This window comes from Neoarius graeffei, chromosome 5, assembly GCF_027579695.1.
Source record: "Neoarius graeffei isolate fNeoGra1 chromosome 5, fNeoGra1.pri, whole genome shotgun sequence".
In the NCBI taxonomy this organism is placed as follows: Eukaryota; Metazoa; Chordata; class Actinopteri; order Siluriformes; family Ariidae; genus Neoarius; species Neoarius graeffei.
Window position 1 is genome coordinate 5,027,759 of NC_083573.1, and position 13,109 is coordinate 5,040,867.

General features: G+C 42.2%; 1 protein-coding gene across 5 annotated transcripts in view; it reads right to left on the minus strand.

Annotated features, from left to right (window-relative positions):
• obscnb (obscurin, cytoskeletal calmodulin and titin-interacting RhoGEF b) overlaps positions 1–13,109 on the minus strand; it is a 123,100-nt gene that overhangs the window by 42,096 nt on the left and 67,895 nt on the right. For all 5 annotated transcript variants that reach the window (XM_060921011.1, XM_060921008.1, XM_060921010.1 and 2 more), the window contains 6 exons: positions 12,730–13,011; positions 10,074–10,155; positions 7,340–7,473; positions 6,909–7,106; positions 6,775–6,813; positions 6,578–6,676 (listed from right to left, as the gene is read on the minus strand). In XM_060921011.1, the coding sequence (XP_060776994.1) occupies positions 6,578–6,676; positions 6,775–6,813; positions 6,909–7,106; positions 7,340–7,473; positions 10,074–10,155; positions 12,730–13,011 (834 nt within the window). The remainder of the gene's footprint in view (positions 1–6,577; positions 6,677–6,774; positions 6,814–6,908; positions 7,107–7,339; positions 7,474–10,073; positions 10,156–12,729; positions 13,012–13,109) is intronic.

A 13,109-nucleotide genomic window follows, 5' to 3' on the forward strand; every position in this document is an offset into this window, starting at 1 on the left:
AAGTTATTTAATTTGAGGGGATTAAAGCAAATAATGTGCATGAAATCGCTCGCTTTGCGCAGTCAAGCAGACAGAGGAAGTCCGTGTGCGCATGCGCAGGTTTACCATCATTCTGTCGCTAAACGAACAGCTGATCACACCGAGGTGCTCGCTGAGCGCCGATATTTATTAGTTTGGTCCTGCGTTTCCTTTCCTTCATATAGAACATAACGTCTTTTCTTCTCGCTTTCTTTCCGTTACTGTAGTCGCTCTTTCACGTTTCATTCGCACACTCACGTCCTCCATTTTTCTCTCCTGTTTCAAATTTGTATCCCACAATGCCTTGCGTGAACGGGGAAAGCCCTCCACGGGATCTGATGCATGATGTAGTATCTTGTATTGGGTCATGGTGAAGCAGGAAAAAATAGCAGAGAATTTCAGGCCACGTGGAGATAAATTCATTAATTGTTCCATTTAAAAAAAAATAAAAAATTGGAAGCCTGTGATTCGAATTCGGTAGCTTTCGGCCCACGAAACAAAAATAATTGGGTGTTGGGTAAAAAATTTATGACCTACACTTGAAAAATCTGAAAGGCAGTCTAGCTTTAATGCTCAATTAATGTTAATGTCCTCATAGAAAACTTAATCACAATCATCAATCATGTGTTTTTTTTTTTGTAAATGGTACATCCACTCTACAATTGCTACTACAGAAATGAAATGTATTAGAATGAGTACTTTCATTACAAAACTAGAAACCTGAAATCATCACGAACAATTTTGAGTCTGAATCCATTTCAGTCGTAAACTGACAACGTTAAAGTGCATATATCACGGGTAAATTCAGGAGCAAGATCAATGCAATTCTCCTATTTTATATTAAACTTTGGTCAAATATCTGTCACATTTTGAATTTTGTGCAATTTTTTTTTACCTTGCGCAATACCTGAAAAATTCAGTTGAAATCAGGCCATTTGAGGCGAATTGGTCCGCCTCTGAAAAAACTTGGCATTTGGATTTCCCGGCAAACATTGATTTTCGTGACGTCGCGTGCGGGACGCCTCCTTCTGAATCCTACGTCAGCGCTGGTTTGTTTATGAGAAAACGACCTGGTGGTTTTCTGCAAATTTCTTCAACGTTATCACATAATTATTAAAATGGTTAACAGATGTATCGTCAGAGAGTGTAGCAACACCAATCACGAAGGGATTAGTACTCATCGTTTCCCACATTGCGCTCAGGTGACAATTCCATATTTCAATGCAAAATTGCTAGCTGCTAAACTTGGTCTACACAGGCTGTGCACTGAAACCCTGCAAGCTCACGCAGCCTGCTGGTGCTTCCGCAGGTAACGTCACAAATCTGGCTCCAGACTCCCTTGGGATTTTTCCAGAATGACCCTTCTGGATGAGCGCATGAAGGGACATACTTTCATATTAAAAAAAAAAAACACGAATTTGGTCCAGGATATGCACTTGAACAGCCTTGCGCCAAGCGGCAATCACAGAGCGAATCACTCCACAGACAGTTACCCCTACACACACACACTCCTGTCACGTTACTCTTCTTACAATCCATTTACACTCCGTCCAATCGACCCTTTCACTGAACTATTTACCAGTTACACTTTTTAAAAGCCTGACCTTTTTTTCTTCTTACATACTGACAACCAAATCTGATACGGTTCTCTTTTTAAAGAGAACTTTCTTGTTATCCATCATTTTACAGAAACTCCACCTGTTTGCCATTTATTTCCATTCTAGTATGCACTGAAGATTGTGTTTACTCCCTAAAGTATCTGTCCATGGAAACAGCTGACGAAATTAGTGCATTAAAAACTGAAAATGACCTCCCTGACCTTGGAAAGTACAACCCCGATTCCAAAAAAGTTGGGACAAAGTACAAATTGTAAATAAAAACGGAATGCAATGATGTGGAAGTTTCAAAATTCCATATTTTATTCAGAATAGAACACAGATGACATATCAAATGTTTAAACTGAGAAAATGTATCATTTAAAGAGAAAAATTAGGTGATTTTAAATTTCATGACAACAACACATCTCAAAAAAGTTGGGACAAGGCCATGTTTCCCACTGTGAGACATCCCCTTTTCTCTTTACAACAGTCTGTAAACGTCTGGGGACTGAGGAGACAAGTTGCTCAAGTTTAGGGATAGGAATGTTAAGCCATTCTTGTCTAATGTAGGATTCTAGTTGCTCAACTGTCTTAGGTCTTTTTTGTCGTATCTTCCGTTTTATGATGCGCTAAATGTTTTCTATGGGTGAAAGATCTGGACTGCAGGCTGGCCAGTTCAGTACCCGGACCCTTCTTCTACGCAGCCGTGATGCTGTAATTGATGCAGTATGTGGTTTGGCATTGTCATGTTGGAAAATGCAAGGTCTTCCCTGAAAGAGACGTCGTCTGGATGGGAGCATATGTTGCCCTAGAACCTGGATATACCTTTCAGCATTGATGGTGTCTTTCCAGATGTGTAAGCTGCCCATGCCACACGCACTAATGCAACCCCATACCATCAGAGATGCAGGCTTCTGAACTGAGCGCTGATAACAACTCGGGTCGTCCTTCTCCTCTTTAGTCCGAATGACACGGCGTCCCTGATTTCCATAAAGAACTTCAAATTTTGATTCGTCTGACCACAGAACAGTTTTCCACTTTGCCACAGTCCATTTTAAATGAGCCTTGGCCCAGAGAAGACGTCTGCGCTTCTGGATCATGTTTAGATACGGCTTCTTCTTTGAACTATAGAGTTTTAGCTGGCAACGGCGGACGGCACGGTAAATTGTGTTCACAGATAATGTTCTCTGGAAATATTCCTGAGCCCATTTTGTGATTTCCAATACAGAAGCATGCCTGTATGTGATGCAGTGCCGTCTAAGGGCCCGAAGATCACGGGCACCCAGTATGATTTTCCGGCCTTGACCCTTACGCACAGAGATTCTTCCAGATTCTCTGAATCTTTTGATGATATTATGCACTGTAGATGATGATGTGTTCAAACTCTTTGCAATTTTACACTGTCGAACTCCTTTCTGATTTCACTCCACTATTTGTCGGCGCAGAATTAGGGGGATTGGTGATCCTCTTCCCATCTTTACTTCTGAGAGCCGCTGCCACTCCAAGATGCTCTTTTTATACCCAGTCATGTTAATGACCTATTACCAATTGACCTAATGAGTTGCAATTTGGTCCTCCAGCTGTTCCTTTTTTGTACCTTTAACTTTTCCAGCCTCTTATTGCCCCTGTCCCAACTTTGAGATGTGTTGCTGTCATGAAATTTCAAATGAGCCAATATTTGGCATGAAATTTCAAAATGTCTCACTTTCGACATTTGATATGTTGTCTATGTTCTATTGTGAATACAATATCAGTTTTTGAGATTTGTAAATTATTGCATTCTGTTTTTGTTTACAATTTGTACTTTGTCCCAACTTTTTTGGAATCTGGGTTGTAGGTCAAAGGTTAAATCTGACGGGTGATTCAGGTAGAATGGGTGTGTATTTGGGGTCGTTCACTGGAGCATGTTATAAGCCAAAAACATTATTTCATGGCGAAAATTACATTGTCTATTTTGAATTTTTCAGACTTTTGACCCTGACCAAGATCTGAAACAATACGACATGGTCATCACCATCCCCCACCACGACCTTAAGCCCATTGCTTTAATATTGACTTATGATAGCCGAAGTGCTATAATGAGCATGCAAAGTTTCACTGATGTAGCTTATGTAGTTTCTGAGAAAACCTGTCCAGGTTGAGTCCACTTGTACAAAATCCAATAACGAAAATCAAGGGCCATGACTCTGAAAATAATAATTAAGCGTCCAAGATTTTCGAACTCAACTTACATCACGAATAGTAATATGAGCATGCAAAGTTTCATTGATGGAGCTTCTATAGTTTCTGAGAAAACCTGTCCAGACTGACGCCATTCCTATATCCCCCTGCGTACTTCGTGGCGGGGGATAAATATTCAAGAAACGCACATTTTGACAGTACAAAAAGAAAGAGCAGATGTAGATTACATACAGCGAATAAAACATTTCATTTTTGCCGAGGTCATAGTTTGGGCTCAAAGTAGAGAAAACACCCAAGTTTTCAGTGATCACCACACCACATTCAGGAACTTTAGTAATTTTTATATCTAGCTTTTGATAAAATATACATCAACGTCAATAATCTAAAAAAGAATATGAACGAATGAAAAAATACAAGGTCATTGGATGTAAATGTTAAACTGCTTTTTAGATTTTCAATTTTTTTTATTTATTTTTTTAAAATGGTATAGTCAAACAGAAAATGACCTCTAAAAGGTCGTCAAAGATCAAAGTTGACACTTGATTCTGGTAGAATGGGTACATGTTTGGGGTAGTTTACATGTATCATATTACAAGCCAAAATCAAATCAATATTTCATGGTGAAATGGCTGTCTTGACCATTTTTGCGAACGTGTAAAATACGTTAAATTAAATTTTTCGAAAACCGATCAAGACTTCTTTACCAAAGAAGAACCTGCACTGGTCCAGAGCAAATGACAACTTTTGGCACCATTGGTGTTTGTGAACATGTTGCGGTTTTGGCTATTTAGAAAACAAACCGTTTTCGACCGCGGTCCAAAACACGTCACTTTCCACTTGACTAGCATTGGAGATTGTTGCGCAAGAAACGAGCACATCATGTGTTTATATACAGTGCCTTGAAAAAGTATTCATACCCCTTGAACTTTTTTCACATTTTTCCACCTTACAACCACGAACTTAAAAGTTTTTTATTGAGATTTTATGTGATAGACAAACACAGAGTAGCACATAATTGTGAAGTGAAACGAAAATGATAAATGGTCTTCAAAATTTTAAACAAATAAAAATATGAAAAATGTGGCATGCATTAGTATTCAGCCCCCCTGCGTCAATACTTTGTACAGCCACCTTTTGCTGCAGTTACAGCTGCAAGTCTTTTGTGGTATGTCTCTACCAGCTTTGCACATCTAGACACTGAAATTTTTGCCCATTCTTCTTTGCTAAATAGCTCAAGCTCAGCCAGATTGGATAGAGAGCGTCTGTGAACAGCAATTTTCAAGTCTTGCCACAGATGCTCAATGGGATTTAGGTCTGGACTTTGACTGGGCCATTCTAACACATGAATATTCTTTGATCTAAACCATTCCATTGTAGCTCTGGCTGTATGTTTAGGGTCATTGTCTTGCCGGAAGGTGAATCTCCATCCCAGTCTCAAGTCTTTTGCAGCCTCCACCAGGTTTTCTTCCAGGATTGCCCTGTATTTAGCTCCATCCATCTTCCCATCAACTCTGACCAGCTTCCCTGTCCCTGCTGAAGAAAAGCATCCCCATAGCATGCTGCCACCACCATGTTTCACAGTGGGGATGGTGTGTGCAGGGTGATGAGCAGCGTTAGTTTTCCGCCACACATAGCGCTTTGCATTTAGGCCAAAAAGTTCAACTTTGGTCTCATCTGACCAAAGCACCTTCTTCTACCGGTACATGTTTGCTGTGTCCCCTACATGGCTTCTGGCAAATGGGACTTCTTATGCCAGTCTTTCAACAATGGCTTTCTTCTTGCCACTCTTCCAAAAAGGCCAGATTTGTGGAGTGTACGACTTATAGTTGTCCTGTGCACAGATTCTCCCACCTGAGCTGTGGATTTCTGCAGCTCCTCCAGAGTGATCATGGGCCTCTTGGCTGCTTCTCTGACCAGTGCTCTCCTTGCTCGCTCTGTCAGTTTAGCTGGACGGCCATGTCTTGGTAGGTTTGCAGTTGTGCCATACTTTTTCCATTTTTGAATGATGGATTGAACAGTGCTTCTTGAGATGTTCAGAGCTTGGGATATTTTTTTAAAACCTAACCCTGCTTTAAACTTCTCCAGAACTTTATCCCTGACCTGTCTGGTGAGTTCTTTGGTCTTCATGATGCTGTTTGTTCTTCAGTGTTCTCTAACAAACCACTGAGGCCTTCACAGAACAAGTGTATTTATGCTGAGAGTAAATTACACACAGTAGGACTCTATTAACTAATTAGATGACTTCTGAAGGCAATTGATTGCACTGGATTGTATTTAGAGGTATCAGAGGACAGGGGGCTGAATACTAATGCACACCACATTTTTCAGATTTTTATTTGTTTAAAATTTTGAAGACCATTTATCATTTTCGTTTCACTTCACAATTATGTGCTACTCTGTGTTGGTCTATCACATAAAATCTCAGTAAAAAACTTTTAAGTTCGTGGTTGTAAGGTGGAAAAATGTGAAAAAGTTCAAGGGGTATGAATACTTTTTCAAGGTACTGTAAAATCGATGGGGAAATCGTTATATCTTTAGTAGCTACTGTAATTAATAAAATGACAAACCAAAAAAAACCCACAGAAAATATGCTCTGCGACCTTGAAAAATAGGTCAAGGTCACTCATCTTGGATCAATAAGCTTCCGTTGTCTGTGGCTACCAGCGGTTAATATTTCATCAGAAACCAAACAACTTTTGGAAGAAGAAGGGAAAAAAAAAAGTCTTCCTCTTTGAAACAGATGAAGACTAATTATAGTCATATACTGCACTATACAGCACCTTCCACTTTGACGGACAGTGTGATGCTCGCTCCTTGTTTCACCGTCCGGTTGCAGAACTTCTCCAGAAAACGTGGAGGTACCAGAGGTTCCTTGGAGTCTGTGAGGTGAAGCAGAGGTTAAAATGATAACAAGGACAGAAAGAAACACTCAATGCATGGATTTCTATGCGAGTCACATGGTTGTATTCATACACACCTCTAATCTTCAGAGTCTCAGGTATGCGATCGCCTAGACCTGGAATAAGGAAAACACACACAAGAAAAATTTGCAAAGTAATAAATCGGCATAACCTCAGATGGTGTTCCAACTTGTCCGCTAGGCTCACATACCAAGCACAACCATGCGTGCGGAGGAGTAGGCCGCTCCAGCTGCGTTGCTGATGTAGGCAGAATACTCGCCGCTATCTTCACGCTTCACCTCCACGATCTCCAGACTGTACACGTCTCTCTCTGTCAACAGTAAAACTCTGTCCGTGGGCGACAGCGCCACACCGTCCTTGAACCAGTAAACCTTTGGTGTGGGGAACCCTAAATAAATCAAACCCATGATGATCTTTTAACCTGATGGCAGCCATTACAGCGGTTATAGAAAAAATCATCATCAACAGGGTGGTGTGATGTGATGTGATGAAACGGCGTTACTGTCACAGCCTGAAGCATTTTTATTGTTTAAATCCACAATGGTAACGGAAACGCCACTTAACCACACCACATCGCAACATCCAGCATGATGGTGTACCAAAGAACTCCACGCATCTGACCTTTGACTCTGACGCTCATCTTGGCATTGGGTGCTCCAGGACTGAGATAGAGGTCGTGTAACTCATCCACCACTTGAGGAAGCTGCTCGTCCTCCACCACTGATTCAAACGCCTCCGTGTCTCTGTGCTCAGAACTGGCAAGGAAACAGCAACAGAGAGTTTGAAAATTGCCGCAAAGCATCAGCAATGAAGCATACTGTGAAATCTATATGCTAAAGCAGGCGTGTGTTCTTCTGGATTAGATAAATGTACACAACATGTATAGATGAATACTACCGCAAATAACATTGTGTTGGATCCTCCCCATTTTATTCTTTGGAAGCAGAACTAGTAGCATATTTTTGAATTTTCGGTCAAGGCAATCTGTATCCTGCTGTATTCAAAAGATAAGCATTAAATCCCATTTCTAAACCCAACATCAGATTCCCAAGTCACCAGACTGAAAATCAAGTCAGTTAATGCTTTAAAGCTAGACGGCCTTTCAGATTTTTCAAGTGTAGGTCATAAAACAATTTTCTCCGACACCCAATTATTTTTGTTTAGTGGACCGAAAGCTACCGAATTCGAATTATAGACTTCCAATTTTAGTTTTTTTTTTAAATAGAACAATTAATGAATTTAGGCCCATGTGACCCAAAATTATCTGCTATTTTTTCCTGCTTCACCATGACCCAATACAAGATACTCCGTCATGCCACCATCACGTGGTGGGGTTTCCCCGTTCGTGCAAGGCTTTGTGGGATACAAATTTGAAACAGGAGAGAACTAGATAGAACTCGACGCCAACGGCGTCAATGGGGATGCCTCCGCCCGGTAGACTATATGCCTTATTAAGTTGTGATTTGGGGATGGACATTTGACCTCACAGTAATCTTGACCTGGTGAAATTACTTGTATCAGCCTTGGAGATATTGTGTTCACAAGGTTTTCGGACAGACACTTGACCTCACAGTGACCTTAGACCTTTTGATCTCAAAATCTAATGAGTTTATCTTTGTCCCCAAATGCACAAATGGTGGAAGTTTGGTGAAATTCCTTTCATTCGCCTTGGAGATATTGTGTTCACAAGGTTTTCGGACAGACACTTGACTTCACAGTGACCTTGACCTTAGACCTTTTGATCTCAAAATCTAATCAGTTCATGTTTGTCCCAAAACGCACAAATGGTGAAAGTTTGGTGAAATTCCTTTCATTAGCCTTTGAGATATCGCGTTCACAAGGTTTCGGGACGGACGGACGGACGCACGGACAGACAACCCGAAAACATAATGCCTCCTGCACCTTACGGTGGCGGAGGCATAAAAATAGAGGACATGAGTGTGCGAATGAAGCGTGGAAGACTGACTCCAGTCACGGAAAGAAAACGAGAAGAAAAGACATTCTGTTACATACAAAGGAAAAGAAACGCAGGACTTCTTCAAACTAATAAACATCAGCAGTCAGCAAGCACGTCGGTTTGATCAGCTGTTCGTTTAGCGACAGAATGATGGAACTGTCAGTGCACGCTCAAAGGTAAACCTGTAGATGGCAGTAATGCGACACTGTGGATGCCAGCTGCCGTAAAACCCAAAAGAAGGTAAACCTGCGCATGCGCACACGGACTTCCTCTGTCTGCTCGACTGCGCCAAGCGAGCGATTTCATGCACATTATTTGCTTTAATCCCCTCAAATTAAATAACTTCCCAGCCACAGAATGGCCTGATATTTTGTGAGATATTACAGAAATAAACATTTTTTTCGCAGTCCGGTTTCCATCAAATCCTGCGCTCCGATTGGCTGGCGAGCGGGTCCGTATCCTACGGTACAGACTCCAGTTACGGACCTCTGGCGAATCTCTCGTTCACAACAACAAACATTGTAGCAATTTTTTGTCAACATTTATTTTCGCATTTCTCAGGAGAACAGCATTAATTTTACATCATGGATAGCGATAACGACAGTGTTCACATCGAAAGTGAGTTTTACTACCCTGAGGAAGAAGAAATAAAAGAAAACATTTCAGGAGAAAGCTAAAAACCTGTAACTTGCTAACGCCGAGCAAAAACATGGCTGAATCCTGAATGACTCCTATTTGTATAAATAGGGGACTACATAGGCGGCAAAATGTAGTTTTTTTTTTCCTGCCATGGAAGTGCACTTGTATACCGAGGAGGAAGCCATTTGCATTACAGCCGTGAATGAGGACTCAAAATGGCGGCTCGCCTCGGCTCAGTTTTCCCTTTCGGGCACTCTTGTTTTCTGTTAGAATTTGGGAAAGAAAAAAAAAAAATATATTATTTACCAGCTTAAGGTCGGTCCGTATGGTGAAATACCGTGACCTCGGCCTTGAATACTGACCTCGGCCCAGAGGGCCTCGCTCAGTACTTTCAAGACCTCCGTCAAGGTATTTCACGATACGGACCTCCAGGGGCAGTCCTGGGGGCGGGCCGACCGACCGGGCAGCCGCCCGGGGCGGCATCGCGGGGGGGGGGGGGTATACGAGCGCGGGCGCAAAAAAAAAAAAAGGTGTCCCCCCCCCCAAAAAAAAAGGTCCCCAAAAAAAAACCAAGAAGGCCGGGGGGGGGGCTACAGGGGGTTTCGCCCGGGGAGTAAATCACTCTAGTATCGCCACTGCGGACCTCCCAACTGCTAAATAATATATATACACATCACAATGATGACATTTCAGAGGGAACTAAACTTAACTGATTTTATGAAACCGAAAGGCCGTCTCGCTTTAAGGATTTGTTTTTACCTCGAGACATAATCTTTCGCACTAATATATGAAGATGTTTCTGTGGCGTCAGCTGCTGTGTCGTAATCAGAGCTGCAAGACACTGCAAAAAAACAAACAAAAAAACGTTATGACATATGGATTTAACGCATTATTAATCTTCACAAAAATGGAGACTGTTAAAGATGTTACATGAGATGAGAAGGTAACAATAGGTTGCATTCAGAGGGCGACATAAGACCTTCCTGATCACGGACATAAGCCTCCAAACATTTGAAAATTTTGTTCCTCGTCATAAAAACTGCTATGAGAGTTTTTGATTTCATAACCCCCAAGCCAAGTGGCGGTGTTTTGAAATCTTCCAGGCCCATGTTCGAACCAGAGGACAACTCTGGCATGATGTGCCATGAAATGCTGTCAGTATTCAAAAATTCTTCCAGAAATAAACACATCTGAGACAAGAGATACAAACTCAGCAGCCATGTAATGCAATTCAGCCCAGAAAGTGTCAGCGAGACATTCAACTTGGGCATTATGAAAACTAACGAAAGCAGTTTATGTCTGGCTACACCTCCTGGAGTAAGCCATTGCGAATATTTATGTCAGCTTATGTCGGTTGTCATAAAAGGCTTAGATCGAGATCATGTAGCACTGAAGACTGAACTTTTGCTCAGGCAAGTTGAAGACTGTTTGAGATGAAAAGGATTAGTTTCTTCAGACAAAAGACACTGGTGTTTATTCAGCAAAGTTGCGTTGAAACGAGCGCAAATCCGAGCATCCAATTCATAAAAATGTCACAACGCATTTTAATGCAAGGAGTGAATCGGCTTCAGCTGCGTGGACGGAATCTCTGCACACAAGCCCTTTTTTTTACGCTGCATGCGTAAAATTAGAAACAAAAACTGAAAGAAATTCATCAGTTTCCTCAAGCTTTTTGTTAACAGTTTTTACTCAGTAAAGGAGTAGATCTGGAGGATCCTCAGGCATGGAGTGTTTTGGTAAACTGGGATTTACGGATGCTGTCGACCCCCCGCTCACTCGGGTTTGTTGATGATGTAATGACTGGCTGCTTTATGTCCCGGGGCTCCCTCATGTCTGTATTACCCCTTTTAGTTATGCTGTCATAGTTAGTTTTGCCATAGTCTCTGCTTGCACTCGGTGCAAAACGTATCCTGTTCTTACTCATGAGGTGACACTGGGCATACGCAACAACCTGTGTTTTCCTTCTGTCCCTCTGAGTTACATGTCGATCCTGAGACACCAGTAAGACGCTGACCTCTTCGGCTCCTCGGACCTACCTGATCCATCCTGACGCCCTATTTCTCGCTGGAGTCTCATCACATTACTCTCGTGGAGGACAGCCCCATATGGAAAATCGAAAGTCGCACTCGGAAGACGCTCTGGACACTTACAGTAATACATTTATGTCTGAGGACGACAGTTGACTTGCTAACTTTAGGGCTGCGGTTGTCGAACAGTTTTGCACTCAAGGCTCCCATCAATGAACAGTTTATAACTTCAACAAAACAGACTTCCTGTTAAACTATAATGATTTTCCTGGTTTCACAGTTATACTTTGTGACTCTATAGGACGCCGTTATAGAAGCGAGTTATTTATAAAATCACGCCATCTGTTAACACCCAGATGAGGATGGGTTCCCTTTTGAGTCTGATTCCTCTCGAGGTTTCTTCATGTTGTCTGAGGGAGTTTTTCCCCTTGCCACCGTTGCCATAGGCTTGATCTTTGGGGATAAATTAGGGATAAAATTAGCTTATGTTTAAAGTCTTTAATTTTCTGTAAAGCTGCTTTGTGCTAGGGCAGCACGGTGGTGTAGCGGTTAGCACTGTCGCCTCACAGCAAGAAGGTTCTGGGTTCGAGCCCAGTGGCCGACGGGGGCTTTTCTATGTGGACTTTCCATGTTCTCCCCGTGTCTGCATGGGTTTCCCCCACAGTCCAAAGACATGCAGGTTAGGCTAATTGGTGGCTCTAAATTGACCCTAGGTGTGAACGTGAATGGTTGTTTGTGTCTATGTGTCAGCCCTGCGATGACTTGGCGACTTGTCCAGGGTGTACCCCGCCTCTTGCCCAGAGTCAGCTAGGCTCCAGCTTGCCTGCGACCCTGCACATGACAAGCGGTTACGGATAACGGATGGATGCTTTGTGACAATGTCTGTTGTTAAAAGCGCTATCCAAATAAACTTGACATGTTTGAGCATCTGGCATGATTTAGTGTTGATATAAACTCAGTGGGTTAATGATTCACACACTGGCACATTCCCATTTCAAAATAATTGGTCAACATTAAACCCCATTACGTACGTTTTGGATCACCCCATTACGTACGTGCAATTTGGATCACTGATATGATTAGCTACTTTTATTGCTATTAGTTTGCGAATACAACAAATGAACACGTCTGAGAAACACAAAATCGATGAAGCAAATCCTGGTGGAATTTTTGTATGCTTGATTTACGATCGGATTCATGTATAAGCAACTTTGATGAATAAAATGTGTCAGACATTCGGGTGGTGTCAATCCAAGCTTAATTCCACATGCAATAAACAAAACTGGGATGCACTGGTAAAAGAAAGTGAGATCTCCAAGTTGGCATTCCATCAATTTAGATTTTCTGCTCTTGGGTCGAGACCACGTTCTTTTATCAGGTGTACTCACTTTCCACCCTAAGCTCCGCCTTGCTGGATGTTATGCCGCTGTCATTTTCAGCCACACAGCGGTACACGCCCATGTCAGACGGCCGGACGGTTGTAATGATCAATTGATGGCAGCCCTCCTGGTCTTCGTTGATCATATAATGGTCATCTTCTTGGAGCACTTTCCCATCTTTGAACCACCGTATTCTGGGAGAGGGTTTGCCAATGATCACACAGTCAAAGCTGACCGGGTATCCGTCTGGGACTTCCTGGTTTTGGAGCTGTGTCAGGAAAACTGGGGCTGCTGTGAGCCCAAAGAACACACAACAGAATACTGCAGAGCACCACTACGGCACAGGAGCTCAAACCGTTTCATGCACATGAGGTACTATCGATCATAGG